The 22264-nt window shown below is 44.2% G+C and overlaps 1 protein-coding gene across 5 annotated transcripts in view; it reads right to left on the minus strand.

The window, feature by feature from the left end:
• The window catches only part of Bphl (biphenyl hydrolase like), a 36349-nt gene that overhangs the window by 7484 nt on the left and 6601 nt on the right, over positions 1-22264 (minus strand). Inside the window, exons 2-6 of one of the 5 annotated variants that reach the window (NM_001037206.1) lie at positions 21555-21658; positions 19053-19219; positions 15657-15810; positions 5260-5391; positions 2060-2183 (exon numbers count right to left, since the gene is read on the minus strand). In NM_001037206.1, the coding sequence (NP_001032283.1) occupies positions 2060-2183; positions 5260-5391; positions 15657-15810; positions 19053-19219; positions 21555-21658 (681 nt within the window). Of the gene's footprint in view, positions 1-2059; positions 2184-2219; positions 2936-5259; positions 5392-15656; positions 15811-19052; positions 19220-21554; positions 21659-22264 lie in introns of those variants that run through there. The other 4 variants (XM_063276587.1, XM_063276586.1, XM_039095883.1 and 1 more) reach the window with 4 other exon arrangements.

The raw sequence follows: 22264 nt of genomic DNA on the forward strand, positions 1-22264 counted from the left end.
GGAACAGAATTCCTAGGCCAAACTATTTTAGAGACAGATGTTTAATGAACTTTGCTTTTTAAGGGAAGTCTATGCATTTATAATGAGGGTCAGGGTAGGGAAACTAGTCATTTCTGAAGCAGAAAACAAGTAACTAGGCCATCTAGCTTCTCTCTAATGGAATGTTCATAAGAGGCAGTTGTGCTATGGTGAAAAAAAAGCTCTGTTTTAGGAAAATCCAACTACATGGCTTGAAGCACTGTTTAATGTCAACCTGCCTTGAATTCTCATCTACAAAATGGAACTATTTTCCCTACATTTGTAGTGAAGTATAAGTAAAATATCGTTAAAATACAAAATGTTATGTGGAAACATCACATTGCTCACTCTAAATGTATAAAATTAATATAAAATACAGAAAATGAGGCATGTAACTGGAGTTGTGGCTATTTGTGGGTTCTTTCTTTCTTCCACCCTTCCTCACCCCTCTTCTTCTGCCCTTCCAACCCCCTAACACTAGGTAGTAGGGAAAAAAGTATAGGGAAAGGGGGGCAAAAAAATCATTTGACTACTGCCTGATGATTAGGGGTATCAAGGTCCTTAGGGCAAGTTGATCTTGCCATCAGGTTATTTAATTTCCTCTTTTCATCTCTTTGCACATAACTGCTTGACAAAGCACATCCAACTACCAGCTGGCCAAACAGCCCCATCTCTTGAGCCCTAGCATTTATATATCCTCTGAGGAGCCCCAGAATTCCAAATGTCACACACTCTCAGAAACTATCTTCAGCTGGCAAAATCATGCTCTTGTTAGAGCATGGGACAAATCACAGTCAGCTGATGTGGACAGTCTGAAGCGCCCCATATCCCACATTTGGGATTAAAATGAAAACACATTCTTATAATACTTATGTGTTTTTAAAGAAAGCAAAATTCTCATTGCATAGGTACACAGAGAACATCTGGGAGATTAATAGGATAATGAGCTGTTTGAATTTTGTGCCATAAACACGGCTTATATTTTTATAATATTATAAAAGTCAAGTTTGAAAATGTTGTATTTATTATGGACTTCTAATTTTTTGTAAAAGTCCTCCATGTTTATTCGCACTGTAATTTCAATGTAACTTCTTTCTACCTTTATTTTTCACTTACTCTACGTTCTTCCCAAAGCGGTTGCTATTTCTGTACATATTCTTGCGTTTGCCTAACTCAAGGTTGAACTGACATAGAAGAATGTAGTAGAATGTAGAGAATGAAGAGAGGTCTTTCAATGTAAAAAATTAGAAATATATACATATAGCACACACACACACACACACACACACACACACACACACACACACACACACGAATTGCCATGCAATTGTATTTTGTTATGGAATAAGAAAACCTCCTCCCCTTATTTCTAAATCTGGAGAATTCTACTGTGAAGATACCAGAGGAGACTCACTCACAGGCAGTGGAGCTGTTAGAGTGCAGCTTTCCCTTGGGGCTTTGGGGACTCTGAGAAACCTAAGCTAAGTGCCCAGTGAGCTGAGCAGCACCTCCGAAGTCAGGCACACGGAGGGACTGAGTCCATATTTAAGGTGGCTATGACTTGTAAAGTTTACAGTGTAATGTTAGTGAGAAAAAAAAAAAACCTTTCAGAGTTGAATAAAGAATCTGACTATCTATGTGGGTGGCTACCAAAGAATGATTTTTTTTCTTGGTTTGGTTTTATGAATGTTTTTATTGTCATTGTTTTTAATGAACTAAAAATTCCAAGGCATACCAAGTTGTTATCAGTGCTTGCCTCAAATCTAAAGTGATATTTTTGTTTCAGAACTCGGTGCCTAGAACACACTGTCCTCACTGTGCTCAAAGACATTTGCCAGAATCCTTCTGCTGAGGATCCCCAGAGCTCAGAGCTCAGGTTCTCCGTGCCCGTGGTACTCTCAACCCTGTGGTACTCTCTGACCAAATGAGGAACATGCATCCTAAATTACCCTTCTCCCTCTTCTTTTCCTTCCTATGGCTTCTCTTATTTCCTCAGAGGCTTTGTGGTGCCCAGAAGTTGTGAAGCTGTAACGAGACTCACCGTGACCCTTTCACATGCTCTAGAAGGAAGTCAGCATGAAAGCGTGGGACCAATGGGTCCTTCTCCCCGTGCACAATGAGGGTAGGGCACTGGATCAGGGGCAGCAAGTGCCGGCAGATGTTACCTGACAGACAAGACCACAGGGAGTCACTCACCTTAGCACAGTCATTCTGCAGAGATGCGCTGCTGCTAAACATTGGACATCAATGCTGCTGAAGGCATCAAAGGCTTGGTCCCCAGAAAGGTGCCATTAGGAAGCAGTGAAAGCCTCAGAAGCCTTGTGGGACATCCTTGGTCACTGGGGACATTCACCTGAAGAGGATTGTGGAATCCTAGCCTATTCTTTCTTCCCTTTTGCTCTCTGACTTGGGAAGTGACTGGTTGCCTCAGCACAGTTGCAAAGCAGTGTGGCTACTTGTTCACTGGCTGGAACCTTCACGACAAGCTGAGGTAAGGCTTTTCTGTTATCTCAGGTGTTTTGAAATCCTCTCTCTCTCTCTCTCTCTCTCTCTCTCTCTCACACACACACACACACACACACACACACACACACACACACACACACGTCCCTCTGCAATTTGATCTGTGGTTTCTTCTAGTATTAACATTATTAGGTTTTGTTCTTCTTTTCCTGTGCTCTGCTCATGTTGATGCTCCACTGGTAAATAGTCAGCCTTTCTTGAGTTAAGTCCATCACTCACGTAAAATGATGGAAAAATCAAATAAGCAAACAAAACCTGTACAAGTCTCATATTACAGAGCCCGTCAGTCATGTGGATGATATCTAGCAGTGGAAGCCTTTTCCCTTGAGTCTGTGCTTCAGCACCTGAAGACTAGATAGTCCTCAGGGTGGGGGGACTTCACAGTGAAGTTAGCCTGTAGAGAGAACACAAGCAACTCTTCAGGGCTTGTGCCTTCATGACACTCCTGACGACCACACCTTGGCGGCTCCATGCCAGCTCGAGCTTCAGTCTCAAACAGCAATGATCACAGTTGCCGTGACTGTTATGAGGCTGCACATATGGTCAGCGGTATGGAAGATTCTGGAGACAGCAGCTCCTTCCTTCACTCCTCTCCCATCTCTGCCTGTACTAAAAGGAAGGTGCCACAGCACTGAGCTGGCTGGGATCCAGTACTGCCCACCAGGCAACAGGCCCTTGCCCTTCTCTTTGGCTGGGGATTGCTGTCCTCCAAGGGAGAGTCACCAGTTGACTGGGTCTCTGAAGCACTCCTCTCCAGTCACTGGGCGGCACATGCCTGCCACTGTATGAGGTGAAGCTGATGAAAGCCAGCTCTGCCACCACTTGCTGCAGCAGGATCTGTTAATGCTTCCAACACTTACACTTCTTTGGGGGTGTGGGGAAAGGCACACTTTTGCTGGACTGGTCCTTACTATGTAGACCAGGCTGGCCTCAATGTCACAGATTCACTTGTCTCTGCCTCCAAAATGCGGTGATTAAAGGTACTTGCTACCGTGCTAGGCTAGTACTTACATTTTAACTCATTCCACACCGCCAAACGTTTGTAAACTGATGCTTCTTAAAAACATAACGGTAACAGCACTTTCACAATAACCATTGCTAGTACTCTGCCATAGCTGAATGCATATTATCTCACTTAATCCCTACAAAAACTTTACGGGGTAAGTAAGTATTAGTATGTTCTTCAGGAACCAAGTCACTGCACAAAGCCATGCTGACCTCAAACCCAGGCCTGGGTGACTCCACAGCTGTACAATCACCCATGCCAGACCAAGTGTCTGTACTGACACACGGCCGTGGACAAAAGACTCCTATTAGATCAGTACATGCAGAAGGGAGATGAACTAAGTCCTGCTGTAGGATGATTTCCATATTGGATTTTCTAGACAGGATGTGTTTCTGAATGGTCAATTTAGCAAGTTGTACACTGTCATGGGCAGCTGTCTCACATGATTTGGTGACATTATTTTTTCTGTTGTTTTTAAGGTGCAAGAAAACACAAAGATTTGTTACTATGCATGGAGACTGCATTTCAACAGGATCACTGTCAGGCATGGGTTTGTTATTTTGAACTTAAACCGGACATGTGACATTTCCAAAGTCCTTTTCATTGCAAAAGCTTCGCCGTTACAGATGATTCATGCTGGAAAGGATTACCTAACAGATTAAACTATCCCTTCAGACACAAGCATTCTATAACTGAATGGGCCTGGGATTGAATCTTATCTACTCCACTCTTGCAGCAATTACAAAGATAAAAAGAAGAAAGGGCTCAAAAGAGGGATTCCGAGCAGCTTGCTGCAGTTTGGATCTTAGTGTTTCCCAAAACCTCCGGTGTTAGAGCTTGCTCTTTTGTGTGGAGAGGAAGCGAGGTGGTGGAACCTTTAAGAGGCGGGGCTTAGTGAAAGGTTATAGGTCATTGGGGGTGTGCCTTTGGAAGAGAGGTAGACACGAGTTTATCCTTTTTTCATTTTTGCCAAAGAGGCTTTGCCTTGCCAGACTCTCCTGTCATGATTCAACGCAGCATTCAGCCTGAAAGGCAGTTGGTCTCCCGAGTCATGGGCGGAAAACCCCCAGAACTAAGTCACAATCCACCTTTCCTCTCAGTGAGCTGATTGTCTCTGGCATTTGTCCCCGTGACAGAAAACTGACTAAACACATAGCTGGGTAAAATTAAATTTAAGGATGTTCATTCTTGCCGGGAATCTTAAATTTTCAGATTAAACAGAAGGAGGTATTTGTCCACAGCCAGGTTATGTCACGTGGTTCTGAACACGGAAAGAGAGCTGAACAGTCTCTTCCCCTTGCCAGCTCTGCTGGGGCTGAAGTGGCAGACATTTCCTCCTGCTTTGTCCTAGAAGTAAAATGAGTAGTGGGTGGACCCATTCAGACAGAGGGAAAACTGCCTATATTCTGGCTCTCTTTCTAATGACCTCTTCTTCAAATAGAAAGTAGAAACAGGTTTCCGGAGAACAAATTCATGCAGACACTTATGCAAAGGACTGAAGGGAAGTGAAGAGATTGCGGTTAAAGTCTCAACACAAACTCACACTGTCCGTCTGGCATTTACACTAATTACACAAGGACTCGTGTTGTGCACGATAACAGTGTGGGGATAATGGCTGGGTTTATTTATCACGGAGGAATACTGGGAAGCCAAGGGAAGAACTCGAGCCTGCCCTGCAATTAGCAAAAGAGCCATTAGTCCACGCAACGTACCATCTGGCAGATGTTTAAACTGGTTTATGCCGTCCACCCACTTCTCACAGGTTTTGGCAAAGTAGTCATGTCCATATAGGGCTTCCAGGGGTTTCCTTGCCTTCTCACTCCATTTAGAAACATCTCGGATACCTGAGAAACCAAAGTGTGATAGATAAGGATGAGTCCCCCTCCTCCCTATCCCTAGCATGGGGACTTCCCCTCAGCAGGGGCCTGGCTCACTCACATCGTCTAGGTCTTTGTTCAGATGTTAGAGTGCCACACTCCCACCCGCATGCCCTCTGTGACTTTGCCCTTCCATCTGCTTGGCATTTGTCACTGCTTGGCAGGGCGTTCTGCCTCAGGCCTGATTGTCCATACCCCACCCCTTCCGGATGGGGTCCCAGAGCAAAAGATTTTGTTTTATGCCTTGCTACACATCAGACACTGGGCTGGATCTCCCACTAGAATGACATGATTAATCATTAGTGAGTGACTGAAATAGAACCGAGTTGAATGCTTTCTGCTAAGGTAGTAAGATAAACAGAAACATTTCTCTAACTCATGTTGGCAGAGTAAGAATGACATTATAGTTATCTTTTAGTTCCTAGTTTGGTTCTATTTCCACATTTCCTCTTTTAATTTTTGTAATTGCTGCAAAAATAAAGTATATAAGATTTAATCCCGGAGATATGCAATTACGGAATGGTGTAACAGTTTCCTCCAAGATTGAAACATTTCTTCCTCCAAGATTGAAACATTACTTCCTCCAAGATTGAAACATTTCAACCTGGAGAAAGCTCTTTAAGCAGGATGGTAAACTACTCAAAACAGCACCAGAAGTCCCTAAAACTGACCAGATTGACTAGGCTCCTCCTTGCCAAAGGAAGCAATGAAAGCTGAGATTCCCCTTCAGACTAAAGAAAGCTGAACTGCAAAGAAAATTCTCAGAGAAAAGCTGCAAAGAAGACTCTGAGAGTGATCAGTTGCTACAAGAAGCAGAAACCAGCTGGATTGCCTGGAAGAGATTTGGACCCACTGAGGCACCTGGAAAGGACACTCTCTAACCTGTTGAATCACCTGCAGCAGTGCAGTATACTCTTGGTTCCTAGGCTGTGAGCTGTCACCCATACTAGGGAGGACTTTGGTGATGCAGTTGTCTTTGAATCATTTTTGCTCCTTGGAAGTAACCCAGATAAACTCATGGTTCATCAAGTTGGACTTTAATGACGTCCATACGTTGGTTTGTCATAGGATCCTTATTTTAGGTGAGTAGACGTGTGTGTTGCATTTCCCCAGAAAATGTTTTGTCATGCATCATAGAGAGGGGACTGATTCTAGGACTGTAGACGCCAAACTCTGTGGATGTTCCAGCCCATCACACAAAATTGCAGAGAATATATGCAAAATTGACACAGGTTCTCCCATATATTAAACCATCTCTACAATATTTAATCTTGATTCATGTAATTATTTAAATGCTATACAAGTAGTATACTATATTGTTTAGGATATCATGACAAAAAATATCATCTGTGTATGTTCAAAGGTGATTTATTTTTCAAATTTTTTGGCCATGGTCGATTGACCCCTAGTAAAGGGATAGCTATTTAAAGAAAATTTTCTGGCACACTGAGAAACAAATAAATGATACATGTAAGGTCTGTTCAACACATAGTGTGTAGAGTTTAGACTACTAAGTCTAAACTATATTATAAGTGATTACTTCATAGGAAAAAATAGAGCCAACCTCTACCTTTAAAATAAAGCAGCAAATGTGATTTATTCCACCTGATCTTTTATGTAGTTCCTTAAGCACTAGGGTCAAGATCCTGGTACTCTTGAACATATTAAATGCTGTGTATGAAAGCATTTAACCCGTGTATTGTTAAGGATACATCACAAAGGTCAGGTGACACTAGTAATACACACTGACGGCAGATGGTATTTTCTACAGAGTACTGACAGCGCCAGCACCCCCTATGCTCTCAAGGTGTACGCGGTGAATGGAAATACTCAAATACTCAAATGCAGGAAACCATTTTACAGCTAAACTGCCTTCTGAAGAAGGTGACTAGCCCTGCCTTTAGATGCTCAGAGGGAAGCCAGGGTGAGTTGACAGCAGAGACTAGGATGGTTGAACTGTTTGGTGAAATGGGAAAGACTTCAGAAAGGGGTGTATTAAAGTTGGTTAAAACAATTAAGTAATGGAGAGTTGGGAGAGTGGGAAAGAGGCTAGCAAGATGTGATGGAAGCCTGAAGGGAGGGAAGTTCAATGGTAAAATATTTGCATATATGAGGCTCTATGTTTAATTCCTAGTACCACGCCTATACTCCAAAATATAATAATAGCAATTTAAAAGTTGCTCGTGGAGGCCTGGAGAGATGGCTCAGAGGTTAAGAGCACTGACTGCTCTTCCAGAGGTCCCGAGTTCAATTCCCAGCAACCACATGGTGGATGACAACCATCTATAATCAGATCTAGTGCCCTCTTCTGGCCTGTAGCATACCTGCAGGCAGGCAGAAAGCTATATGTTGTATACATAATAAGTAAATAAATATTTTTTTAAAAATTGCTTGTGGATACCTACACTCTGAGCTGTCTGGCAGACCACAACCTGTGAGGGACCATCTTGCAGTAGAACAACCCCATCTTTCAAAAAAATATAATTATTAAAACAAATCTTTCCTACGGGCTGGTGTGATAGCCTAGTGGGTAAAAGCACTAACTGCTCTTCCAGAGGACCCAAGTTCTATTCCCAGCACCCACATGGCAGCTCATAACTGTCTGTAATTCCAGTTCTGAGGAATATGGTGCCTCTTCCATCCTGTGTGGGTACCAGGCACGCACAACATGGAGGCATGCATGGATGCAAAACACTCACAAATATAAAATTAAAAAAATTTGTATGTTTGAGGACGTGTATGTGGAGACTAGAGGACAGCATCGAATGCCACTCCTCCTCATGCACTACCTTGTTTTATGAGACAGGGCTCAGGGGTGAGGCTAGGCTGGCTGGTTATGGGGGCTGTCTGCTTTTTCAGCACGGAGCATGCACTGTACTCAGCCTTTCATATGGGCACTGGGACTAGAACTCAGGTCCTCACGGTTGCACAACAAGTACTTTACCAACTGAGCTTTCTCCCCAGATCTATGAAATGCAATTTTCATGATTTAACAGTCATAGATACTAGTGAACATGTATGAGTGAGTTTACAAGAGAGATAGCAAACCCTGAAACAAGGCCAGTGAAGAAGGGTGACTCACAGCGGGGCTGTTCCAGGGGTCAGACAGCTATTAGCAAGGAGGAGCCAAGGCCAATCTGAATTCATGCTCATTGTATCCAGACAAGAGTGACCTGTCAATTGTCATGTGGCATGTGCACCCAGCAGTCATCGATTTCACAGGGCCTTATCCACTGTACACGGTAGGAGTCCAACATGAGGTAGTTTACAACGTGAGGTAAACCAGTTGTCCATGGGGAAAAGCATGTACAAACTACTTGGTAGATTTGCCCAACAGATCTGAATACAATTTAAAGGTGGAAACCGGGGCTCCACAGCATAGTTCATTTATGCCAAAAGAGCTAAATTATAATGACTAAATATTATATTTAAAAAACCTTTAGGGAATGAAGGGATAGCTCATCACCTAAGAGCACTGGCTGCTCTTTCAGAAGACCCAGGTTCAATTCCCAGCACCCGCATGGCAGCTCACCAATGTCTGTAACTCCAGCTCCAGGAGTTCCGACACATTCATACAGATACTCATTCAGGCAAAATGCCAATACATGTAAAATAAAAAGTAAGTAGTAAAAAATTTAAAAATCAATTAGGAAAAACAAATTCCGTATGATGTGAGGCTGAGAACCGAGACTCTTCTGAGAACCCAATGGCTTAGTGCTTAGTACGGTGTCCCCTGTTAAAGCACAGGCACTTCAGCTGGGAACAGCATAAGGTCCCTTTAGTAGACTAATTTATGTAGATTTTTTAAAATGAAGGGTGTCTATGGGAATATCAGATCTGTGGAAAAATCTTCAGGACCCCAGAGGAAATAGCAAACGATCTCAGGGCAGGGGAATCCAGCTGCTGCTGGGGGAGCCAGAGGTCTTACAGTGGTTGGAGCACAGACTTGGAAGTCAGACTGATTAAATAGGAGGCCTATCTCCTAGACTAATTGTGTGTGAAACTGGGCAAGCTACTTAATCTCTCTGTGCTAACTTCCTAATCAGAAAATATGAATTCTATCAAGCTTCAAGAATAAACAGTAAGAAATTACATGGAATTTGCTGATAATGGTGCCTGGCATGTAACACATGCTGAAAAAGATGCTTTTGCATTTATATATTTACTTCTGTTAATTTAAGAGAAAGCCATTTCTGTACCAAAGCATAATCACTACCCAAAATTAATAATTATGCTTCATAGGCAAGTGCCCAGAATAACCAATTGAATCAAACTGTTTGTTGATTCAAAACAGAATTTGGATCCCAAAAGTAACTGATATACCCCCCTCTCCCTTTTAGAGCAATAACCCATGCCAAACACTAGAACTATAATGAAAACATTAATTTAGTTCATAAGCACCAAGGAAGTCTGCTGAGTGCCTGTTTCCACCAATATAAACTTGGATAATATAGTGGTTTGAATGAGAATAGCCCCTGAAAGGTTATATACTTGAATCGTTGGTCCCTAGCAAGTGGAACTGTTTAGGAAGGGTTAGGAGGTGTGGCCTTGTTGGAGGTGGTGTGTACTGGGGGTGGGGTGGGGTGGGCTTTGAGGCTTCAAAAGCCTATACCATTCCCAGTGTGCTCTCTCTGTCTCTTGCTTCTGGACCTGATGTGAGCTCTCATGTCTGCTTGCCTGCTGCCAAGCTCTTCGCCATGGTGGTTATGAACTCTAACCCTCTGAATCCATGAGCCCCACATTAAACACTTCCTTTTATAAGTTGCTCAGTCATGGTGTCAGAAAAGTTACTAAGCAACTAAGATGAAAGATACAGCTTACATCTTAAGAGTCTCACAGACAAGGGTTTGCAGATAGCATCCAAGGCATGGAGGCTGCCCATCCATAAGAACCACCAGGACTCCTGGTGTCTTGAAACCACAGGGCACTGAACCCTACAAATGCTGTGTTCTCCCATGAGGCATTTATTGCTAAGTAGGCCCAGTAAAAGAGATTGGCAATAACTAATGTAAACCAGAACAATTAGAATGCACTGTAGTGGGGCTGCCAGCATCAGTCCTCACTGTGTGAAGAGTTTCAAGTAAAACAAACACGCATGGCATGCAGGAATGGCAGCAGTGGATCTGTTGCCCAAGGTGGTTTCTGAAGACGGACAGGCAGGTAGCATACAGAGCGTAGCGGACATGCTGGACAAAGGGACGGTTTGTGCTCTGGGTAGCATGTAGCAGCATCAGGTGTGGTGGAACACATGAGCATTTTTCTCACAACGGCAACACGATTTAGAACTTGAGGATTGATTACTCTGGAATTTTTTCATGAACAATTTCAGAGCACAGCTGAGTAAGGCTTCAGAGAGTAAAGCCAAGGTAATGGGAGGCTGTGTTCCAGTCTGAACCCAGTGTGTGCTGTACTCTCTGGTGAATCATTTACGAGGGTAAGGCATTTAGCAAGAGGAACATGTCGAGGAGAGACTGAGTTCAGGTTGTAGACATAGCGAGGTATCTATGTGGTAAGCAGATAAGAATCATGAAGAGTCCAATGTGTGGGGCTCAGGAGAAGACAGAGAAGGGCACAGGGTGAGTACAGAGCATGGCGTGGTGGAGTACACCTGCAATCTAAGCCACACGGGAAGCTGAGGCAGGAGGACTGCTCGAGCCCAAGGGGTTGAGGCCAGCACGGGCAACACACTGACAGCCTGCCTTTAAAAGTAGTGAAGATGAGGCAGTGGGATAGTTCAGTCAGCACAGTGCTTATCACACAAGCATGAGGACCTGAGTCTGACTTGTAGAATCCACATAAAAAGACTGAATGTAGTGGTGTACACTTGTAATCCAGATGCTGAGAAAGCAGAGACCAGCAGACCCCTGGGGCTCCCAGGCTAACCAACCTCTGCTAAGCCGTGAACCCTAGGTTCAGTGAGAGATCTCATCTCAGAAAACAAACAGCACCTGAAGAGGACCCCTATCCTCCACATGCATAGTCACACACACACACACACACACACACACACACACACACACACACAGAGTAAAAGAGGAGAGGATCAGAACAGAAAGCAAGGTCAGCTTTCAAGGGCCTCAATGATACTGCCCCACATATCAAAGTGCAAACACATATCACAGAGCAAACAGAGAGGGACACCAGGGCCATGACAGCACAGTAGCTAGAAAGCCAACCCAGAGGGAGCTCATGAAGAGGATGTACACTGTAACATACACAGTAGGAGACTGCTTTCAGTGGCCACAGGGAGGGTTGGGGGAGGGGAAATGCAGAGCAGTCAAGAGCCCAGAGGGTTTGATTACATGGAAGGCACTGTCTTTGCTTGTCTGCTGGGTCAGAGGCCTCCTTCCAGGATGAGGAAGGGGCAATGGTGGTGAGGGAGGGAATCAGAGATACCCTGGACAGTGAAGAGTATTGTGGGATTGAAAGAGCTTTTGTTTCAGGAAGTAGGGAAAGTCAGAGCCATTGTGATGGGAAACTTCTTCTTCAGTGACTATGACAAAGGAATAAAAGGGTGAAGAGTGCCCAGGACAAAGTGTCATAGTGTGGGCATGTGCAAAGCATTACAAGGTCCACCAGGCTTAGGACTGCAGGGTGCCTCAGAGGTGGTACCCTGAGAGCTGGGTATTGGGGTGACTACTGAGGATGTGGACTGGGAGAGGGGAAGGTGCATCAAGGAAGGGCAGCTTATCAATGCAGGAAGCCCACTGGAAGATAGAACCAGAAGAGTTAAAACCGGAATGAAGCCAGACTGGGGGCTCGGGGGGCTGATGAAGCTGAGCGGACCTCTCTGAAGTTACTAGAGGCCTTTTTAAGTGGGAGATGGAGTCACTTGGTTTCTGTCCTGTAAAGGATTTTTTGCTGGGGAGGATGGAATATCCCAAGAGGCCAAGGTTCTTAACTAGGACAGTGAAGGGTGTGGGGAGGAGGATGTAACTCAGGAGTCATTGCGTGGCATCAACAGAACAATATCACCATGGGATGCAGAGGGCTGAGGAAGACTTGAGCTTTCAAGAGGTGAATTACATAAATTCAAAGGGCATGGCCTGTTAGCTGAATAATGAGAAAAGCTGAGTAGAGATGGGGGTGGCATTTAACTTTAGCATAAGGTAGTCCAAGTCCAAGGGTATAAAATAAACCTTAAGAAGTTAAAAAGAATTGAAACTGTGCAAATTTGTCCCCCAAATCTAGAAGAATTAGATGCTAATAGCAGAAAGATATCTAGGAAAACCTAGGAATTTAGAAATTAAACATTACGTTTCTAAGTACCTACGAATGAAGGCAAAGTCTGAAGAGATATTAGAAATTTTATTTTGAACTATCTTTTGATGAGTGAAAATGTAACACAGTAAAATCTGTAGGTGCTGTGATAGCTAATTTTGGTTGTCAACTTGACAGCACCTGGAACCAACTCAAATGCAAGTTGCTGGACACTCCTGTGAGGGGTTTCCTTAATTAGATCATTTGAAACAGGAAGACCCACTCTACATGTGGATAGCATGTGGATAGCCCAGATAAAAAGGACAAGGAGGAAGAAAATTCTTTTTGCCTGCTTGCCTTCACTCTTGCTGTCAAGTCCATCTATCCTGCTGCTGATTGTGCTGGCTAGTTTTATGTCAACGTCATACAAACTAGAGTCATTTGGGAAGAGGGAACCTCAACTGAGAAAATGCTCTCACCAGATTGCCTGTGGACAAGTGTGAGGTGTATTTTATGGAGTGATGATTGATATGGGAGAGCCTGGCTCACTGGGTGGAACCCCATGGGTCCTGAGTGCTGTAAGTAAACAGACTTGACAAAGAGGAAGCCAGTAAGCAGCATTTCTCCAAGGCTTCTGCTTCCACTCCTGTCCCTCAGGTTTCTGCTTTGAGTTCTTGCCTTGATTTCCCTCAGTGATAGAGTGCGACCTGAGAGCTATAAGGTGAAATAGATCCCCTTTCCCCTGCAGCTGCTTTTGGTCATGGTTTTATTATAGCAATAAGAATCCTAACTAGGATACTGCAGCATTCCTTCATCAATAATCAAACCATTTTCTTCAGGATTCCAATGTTGACCAAAACACTGTTCAAGAAATATCCAGGCCTTTGGAATGGGACTGCCAATGGAAACACTACTGGATTCTCAGTTGCTCCAATGTGAGACAGCCCTTGTTGGGCTACCCAGACTGCCCCCTAATCTATAGATAATAAATCTGATCAATCTAATAAATCCCTTTATATGAACAGGTGCTTAGATTCAGCAGCTCTAGAGGAACTTTTACAGCATTAAATAATATATTAGAAAAGAGTAAACATCTCAAATCGATAATCTCAGATTTTTCCTTTGAGATTGGAGGGAATAAAGCAAATCAGAACCCAAAGCAAGCAGAAGGAGGACAGAAATAACAGAAGACAGAAAACAAAACCAAGTCAACATTAGAAGCAGCTGCTTTGAAAAGACCAGTGACTGGCCAGGCAAAGAAGAGGTGACGCAGATGACCAATGGGGACACGGGAGGTATTTCTACAGACCTTACAATTTAATACATGACCCAAATGTCTAGGGGGTAGTGAAGAAGCAATATTGATAAGTTTAAAGTACCCACTGTCTTTGATGATATTAAACTTGCTATTGTGAGAACCATTCAGCAGAAAACCAGAATGACCACAAGGCCACCAAAGGAGAGAGGACACAGATGCCTATTTTATACAGCTGTGGGGTGGGATACAGTGTGGTAAAGAGGAGCTGCAGGGAAAGGGGACAGTATTTGGAGGAGGAGTAGTAATGTTTATCCATTGAGGCAGAGAGCAAGGGCCCAGTGAGAGAGGTGGAGGATTTGGAAGAAGCAAAGGTATCAGGTGCCAGAGGCAGCAGGGGCTCATGGATGGTAACGGTGGAACAGGCTACTCTGATGAGGGCACATGGAGGCCGGATAAGGATTGCTTTCTAAATCATCTGTTACTTAAGAGTTTCAGATTGCTTTAAAAACAGGAAGAGCATAGAGAACTAAGATTCTAAGAACAGGATGTAGCCTCCAAGAAGCTTACAATGAGAATAGCAGGATACCTGGAAGAGACTTCGCATCTGCAGGGCTCTGCAAACTTTTCTGTCAGGGCCAGGGAGTAATATTTCAGGCTCAGATGCCCAAGATACTCATCAAAGACATAATATAGGCACATCTGAGGAGAGAAGATTCTGGATCCCCTGGGAGCAAACCTCTTCTGTTAGGCCATCTATAGTTTAGTAGAGACAGAAAGCTTCCAGTGAGAAAGGAAGAGTCATGATGGGGCAGATGGTAGAAGTGTTGGAAGCCTGGGTAGCCTCTCTTGCCCAAGTGACTCCCAAGTCCCGGAGAACCCTTCTCTCCTTCTGAGAGCACAATTCTCCCAACTCAGAAGGCTTGCCAGAGGCTAAACAATGCCAAGGCTGGGTGCCTACTAACTTCAAACACTCCCGCATGTCCTAGCTATTGGTACAAGCCAGGCAGTAGTGCTGGGAGAAGAAAACAGAAAGAGTTAGGGTGTAGATGCCCCAGCTTGGTCTCCAAATCATGAGCTAAGTTTCACCGGGGCCTCAGATTTGCAAAAGCAAGTGGTAGGTTGGCATTGAACCATAGGCTGGAGGTCACTGGCCCCACTCTTGTGCCCCTAAAGATCTCAAGGAGAAGCTTAAAGGAAGCCTTAGCCAAGAAAACTCTACACATCGTTGTAAGCAAAACACAGGTTCATTTTTCAGCCTAGTGCTTCCTTTAATAATATTCCTTCATTATATTAATGTATTCATTCATTCATTCATTCATTCATTCATGGTTTTTCTTTTGAGACCTGGCCATGCTATATTGCCCATGTTGGCTTCAAACTCAGAATTCTCCAGCTTTAACCTCCTGAGTAGCTGAGACCACAGGCATGTGCTACTGTAACTGGTTCTCATATCACTTAAAATGAGGTTATGAGTAACACTTCACAACACCCCCGCCTTCTATCAAGCTCTCTCCCTGGGATAGTGAGTGTAAACACTGCTGTTTCAGAGCTTTGGCTCAAGTCATCCGAGTTTCACTTCTGGAACTAGAAAACTGTCCATTTCTAGGTTGGTTCAAATAGGTGACTTTTCTGAAAACTCACTCTTCTTTTAACCCTACTGCTGAGAATTGCAAGTGGATGAGATGTGACTTGCCAGTCAGTACGCATCAAAACAAGAGACGAGGAGGAAGCAAGGAGGATCATCGTGGCTGTGCCCATGGTTGGCAGCACTTACCCTGGTAAATCCTGCTGTCTTCCTCAGTGACGTAGGCGTTGGCCCCCCAGATCACCATCTTGCGGATATAAGATGGGTACTTTGCAGCAGCAATGAGCGCGGTTATGCCGCCATCACTCCAGCCCAGGAGGGAGACCTGCTTGAACTGCAGCGCCTGTGGGTGACAGAGCAGAATGCATGGCACGGTTACCACTCCACTCTGCTGAAAGAGCCTGGGTGGTGGTGATCAGAGCTCTGTAAGTCTGACACTTGGAGACCTGGCATCAATTAACCTTGCGACATTGCAAGTGTCCCAGGACCTTGAATACATGGTATTAGTTTGACTTAATGCAGGCATCATGTCTTCCACTCAGATAAAATGTCCAGGTACTCAATCAGGAGCCATCATCTGCTGTTATTTGGGTAAGGCAAACACTGTGTGTGCGTGCACCTGAGCAGGGCTTGGAGGGTGATTTTGTAGATTGGAGAGGATCTTAAGAGAAAACACATCAGGGCATCTGGTGAAGTCACAGCTGCAGTGATGGGAAGAGCTGGCTGGAGACAAGAGGGGGCATGGTGTCATAGCAAAGACGGGTCTGTCCTTGGATGAATCAGCCAGGACTCCAAAAATGTGCTCAGCAGAGAAAGATGACAAAGCATAGAGAAGAGGCTTCTCAAGGTAAAAGAGAGTGTCTGGAAAGATTAAAGTTAAGGAACTAACCAACGTTAGTCGGGATACTCGCTGGTGGCATCCCACAGGTACATATGTTCTCTGGATAATCATGTGACATTAATATGCAGAATGAGGGTCCGTGTTTTCTATAGCCTAGCACACTGCCCCCTGGATTCACTGACCGGGAGACAGACCCGGGATATATACAACATTGCCCATAATCACCAAAGTGACAAATGTCTGCGAGCGACTTATAGTGAAACATAGCGCAAGATTAAGTTAATCATTTACCAGTAGATGATGAGTGGAATAGACCAGTGGATATATCCAGTGAGGCACAGCGGATCTCTTGACCCTGCTGGGTTATATGATCTACATATAGCCATACCTCACCAGGGATGCCTTGTAACATAGACAGTACCAAGATGGTATACATCAGTATAGAGCGGATACTTTGGGCAGGGGATACCTAAAAATTTAGGTGGGCAGCATCACACTTCACTGGACCATTCAGAATATCATGGGATTTAAAACTCACAATGGAGCGTTACACATAACATTAGTGAAGTTGCATTTCAGAAAGACAGAAGGAAATATTTTGAAAGCGTTTCTCATAAGGAAATGATAAATGTTGGGGGCGGGGTGGGAAGATAGTGGTGTTGGCAAAGTGCTTGTGGTACATGCATGAGGATCTGAGTTCTCTCCCAAGACGCATGTAAAAAGCTAGACACTGTGGCACATGCTTGCAATCCCAGCTCTGAGGCCATGAAGACAGGAGGATCTCTGGGGCTTGCTGGCCATCCAGTCTAGCCTACTTGGGGACCCTCAGGCCAATGAGTGGCTTTGTTTCAAAAGACAAGGTGCAAAGCAACTGAGCAACAATGGCTGATGAGACAGACGTGTTTAACCTGGTTTGAACATTATGCACTATAGATATATACTGGAACCTTACTCAATCCTGTGGCATGTACGATTTTTTTTGTAATATTTTAATGTATAAGCTAAAAGTAAACATAATTTAAATTATAAAACATTACAAATTACGAATGAACTATTTCTGGAATTTTTTCAGACCACAGTTGGCCATGGATAAGTGGAGCCACAGAGAGCCAGAGCATGGAGAAGGGCCAGTGGCAGTGAGCATGTTCATCTGGAAGGGAACAGCAAACTGGATGGATGTGAGGTACGGTGTGAGACCTTCAGCACTACATGCCTGTAAGCCCAGCACTTAGGAGACAGAGGCTACCCTGCTGTGCGGTGAGTTTGAGGCTAGCCAGGGCTACACAGCAAGATCCTGCTTCAGAAAACCCAAAATTACCAAATAAAATACTGTGTTTGCTGGGGAGCACTGACTCCTTACCTGGGCCTAAACGATAATGAAAGGCAGGATAAATGCTGGATCTCTCCATCTCCACTTTGTAGCTTTTGTATCTTCTTTTTTACTTTGGGTTGGATTCCTGCTCAACTCTGCATGTAGCCAGGTTAAGCATTCAAGGGACGTCTGCCTAAAGGCTGATGGTACCTAGCAATCTTGACTGCTGTACTGGCTAGTTTTATGTCACCTTGGTACAAGCTAAAGTCAACAGAGAGGGGGCATCTTCAGTGGAGAAAATGCCTCCATAATATAGAGCTGTAGGCAACCTATAAGGCCGTTTCTAATCAGTGATTGGTAAGGAGGGCCTAGTCCATTGTGGGTGGTGCTATTCCTAGGCTGGAGGTTTTAAAAGAAGATAGGCTAAGCAAGCCTCGAGGAGCAAGCCAGTAAGCAGCACCCCTCCATGGCCTCTGCAATCAGCTTCTGCTTCTAGATTTCTGTGCTGCTTGAGTTCCTGTCCTGACTTCCAGTGATGTAGAAGTGTAAGCCAAATAAACTCTTTCCTTCCCCTGTTGCTTTGGTCATGGTGTTTCATCATAACAATGGTAACCCTACTAGGACAACCCCCTCAAGGCTGAAGGCACAAGCATAAGAGCAGCGGTGGCATCTTACTGTTGCCATCATTAATGTCCTGCTCCAGACTTGTGCATACTGTTCTAAGCCTGAAGTCAGCTTGGATTTCAGGAACGGCAGAGCCTTACAGACAAATCACCTCGAGAGATGACTCCTGAGCATGGGGAGTCATGACTTCCTCAGGCTACCTTGCAGAACCAGAACTGAGATAACACCAGACCACACCTTGACCAGGACTGCTTACCTATGCAGACTTCTTGCCACCGCTCCAATTCCTGCTCTCCCTAAACCTAAAGCTCATGTCGGTACCCAGAGAGACCGACCAAAGGGCTTACTTTCCACCTTCTCCAAATCGCAATTGTGTTCAAAATGCTTTCCCGTCTCTTCACCAGCCCTTCTTGTCGCTGTTTTGGGTGGAAGCCAGGGAGTTGAGTTGGCTTAGGACTCCAGTTTCATCTGTATAAAGCTGTGTATTCTGTTGTGTGTGGTGTTATAGGCCTGCAGTCCCAGTATGTCACGAGGCTGAAGCAGAAGGGTTGAGATCTCAAGGCCTGCTAAGACTATACAATGAAAATCTGTCTCGTATGCCAGGAGACTGGTGGAAAAGGCAGAACCATGGTGTCTTGGCAGTAGCATCGTTAGATAGCTGGGCTCTGTTTCTACTTGGTCCTTTAGTTCTTCCTTATCTAAGACTCACATGGTATTGCCTTTGTAAAAAGAAAGAACACAGGGAATTAAGACAAATAAAGATGGGCCCAGTCGTCTTTCCCGACTCCGGCACTTCTCTGGGTCTCACCTTCATCAAGTCAACAGCATCCTTTGCATCCCTCTCAAAAAAGTCCCGTGGGAAATCTCGATCTGGGGGTCTGGACTCTCCGTATCCTCGAGGATCCCAGGCCACCAATGTGAAGCGCTTCTTATTTAGGCTCTGAAGCTGAGGTGCAAAATCGGTCTTTCCGCTTCCTGAAAACACCCACTGGGTTACGTTCCACTGAATGTTCTCAGCGTAGCCAACACCAGAGCAAAACAGAAGCAGTAACAATCTCAAAATACAATTCCTGGTGCTCTTCAAAGTTAACCAGAAAAACTCCTGCTGGGGGCGGGGAGTTGTCTAGCAATGGCTCCGCCCAGAGGCGCATTTCCACTGCTGATGGAGTTAGGACCTGCCGCCGGTCTCCCCCTAGTGGTGATTTTTGAGGAAGCTATAGATGGGCCCAGAACGAGGCTTGGGACGAGTATTTTTGTAGAGCTTTTGACAGTTTAGTTTTCCTACCCGTCCTTAGGAAGAATTAACTAAATCTTCTTGAAATAAACTTTCAAATTTGATAGTTTCTGGTAGTATCTCTCTAAGAAAGATAACTTAAAATGATGGAGATCCCAATGGCACCCAGATAGAAGTCTCATATTCCAGAAGTTTTTCATTAAGCTAATATGAATGCCTCTTAAGAGTTAAGTAGAAGTAAAATCAAAGCCCTAAAACATGTGTGTTTAAGAAATCAAATTGTATTTTATCAAACTAGCACAAAGGAGCCCATGCCAAGAGCCTGTGATGGCCCCGTTAATCCCCACTATCTCGGCCACAGGAGGTGTGGTATGCTCACATTTAGTGTGTGTGTGTGTGTGTGTGTGTGTGTGTGTGTGTGTGTGTGTGTGTGTGTCTAAGGTCATGTACTAAGAGCACTCAGAACTTGGGCCACAAATACACAAGGGAACATTGCCCAGTCACAGATAACCAAGCTCACTTACTAAGTCCATCACACAAATCATTCAAAAACCCACGCCAAAAGCAGACCTCAATGATTGCAGACCTCCTTGTCTACAGCATAGGAGCTTCTTGTATGTCCCTTAGTTCTCACAGGAGCTTCTTGTAGGCCCCTTAACTAGAACCATCCTAAAGGAGGGGCAAGAAGTAAGGGATTGGAGGGGTGGCGAGGTCAAGCTAAAATAACAGTTTTACAGATGAGGAAATGTTTGCTTTCTGACACTGGGCATGCACACGAAAACTAGGGCCAAGAGTACTACAACCTTAAACAAGTATAGAGAATAGACATCATTATCAGTGCATGATTCTGGGGGACCCGTGGGAAACTAGGGGACAAGGTAGGAAAAAGACTCCCACTGTTCCATTTTAAAAAAGCTTTAGAACCATGATAATACTTTACAGAAATGAAAAAAATTTATAGTGGTGAATGCTTTGTATAGTTAATGACTGCAGTGTTAAAATAATTTAAAAACACACATAACATGCTAAATTGTTTTTGCTGATGATTTAACTGGACACCAGCTTTTGGAGTAAATATCTCCTTGATTACTGAAGCTTAAGAAAAGGGTGTTAAGTGTCCCAAGACTCTCACTTGCTACAGTGGTATTGGATCAGGGTCCTGGAGAGCGGGACCAAAAGTAGCTGAAATTTTTCAGTATATGACCTTTAGGAGAAAGAGGCAAGTCACAATAAGTCTATAATGGGATTACAGAAATACCAAAAAAAAAAAAAAAAAAAAAAAAGAAAGAAAAAAAGAAAGGAAGGAAAGAACGAAGGAAGAAAGAAAGTAGCAACCCTAAAACAAAACAAAAACAACAACAAACAAACAAACAACAACAACAAAAAAACCCAAATCACTGCTCACTCCCTCTGGAACCTCTAAACCCGGACTGCTCATGAAGTAAGACTGAGATTCAGGGGACTCCTCTATGCTCTACACACTGCAGACAGTGATGTGCTCATCCGAGTTTGGGTTTGAAAAAGACTTGAAATTGGCTTGGAATGGTGGAGCAAACCTGCCATCTTAGTATTTATGGGGCTAAGGCAAGTGTGAGCTATAAAGTAAGACCCTGTTAGGAAAAGAGAATCTTTTAACACCCTGCCCCCACCCACTATTTTATTAAACAAATCCAATGCACCTAGTCCAGATGCCTCCTGACTGTGTTTAGTAATGTAAGTCTCACATTCCAGAAAGCCCTGGAGACCAGGGAAACCAACTAGAATAGCTAGTCACCACCTTACTATCTGTATCATTTGCTCCTTTTTTGGACCCCTGTTTCCTTGACCCCTGCAGCCCTCCCAAATAAAAGGAAACCATTTTCATTTTAAATAGGGGAAGAAATGGGTAAAAAAAAACCAAATTAATACAAGAGAAACTTATTTACTTTTCTAGATCACTCCACTTTGACGAGGCAGATATTCCTTGAGAGTTTTTAGCAAGCGCTAACATGAATGACCAATGCTTGGCATTGAGCACTGAGGTCCATCACGGGAATCTACAGCCTGCAGAAGTGTTCCATCAAAGTGCATACATACCCAACATCCCAGGAAGTAGGAGGACTGCATGCTCCCCTTCTCCCACTCGCTGGTAATGCAGGTGGATGCCATTCACAGCCGCCTTGGCAGAAGTTACTGCAGTGCTGGAAGAGAAAGGAATTCCCAGAGGAAGACTTATTTATCATGCCAAACTGGTGTATTTAATATGACAGAGTATCAGGTTTTGTGCATGAGTTAGCACCAGTACCCACTCGGGCTCACATCTCTGCTTTGGTGTGTGCCTCAGTTTTCTGATCCAGGTTGTGTCTTCATAACAGACTGCAAATCTGAAAATCTGAACAGTGTCTTCCTGTCTTGACTCACTGCGGCACCCAGAAGCTTGCCCTCTGACCTAGTTAGATTTTTTTTTTCCTGATCAACTTGACACAAGCCTGGGTCATCTTAGAAAAAGGAACTTCAATTGAGAAAACAACTCCATTAGATTGGCCCAGAGGCTAGTCTATGGGGCAGTTTTACACAGTCATGACTGATGTGGGAGGGCCCAGCCCACTGCAGGTGGTGCCACTCTTAATCAGGTGGTCCTGGGTTGTACTAGAAGGCAGGCTGGGAGAGCCACATTTGTCCAAGGACTTTGCTTCACTTCTTGACCTTACGACCTTCCTGGCCATTCCCCTGATAGAGGGAGTTGACAAAAAGGATATGGGGAGGGGGCATGCCAGGACAGAGGAATTGCTCTTCTTGTGGATTGG

The sequence above is a fragment of the Rattus norvegicus genome, chromosome 17 (genome assembly GCF_036323735.1).
Source record: "Rattus norvegicus strain BN/NHsdMcwi chromosome 17, GRCr8, whole genome shotgun sequence".
Lineage (NCBI taxonomy): Eukaryota > Metazoa > Chordata > Mammalia > Rodentia > Muridae > Rattus > Rattus norvegicus.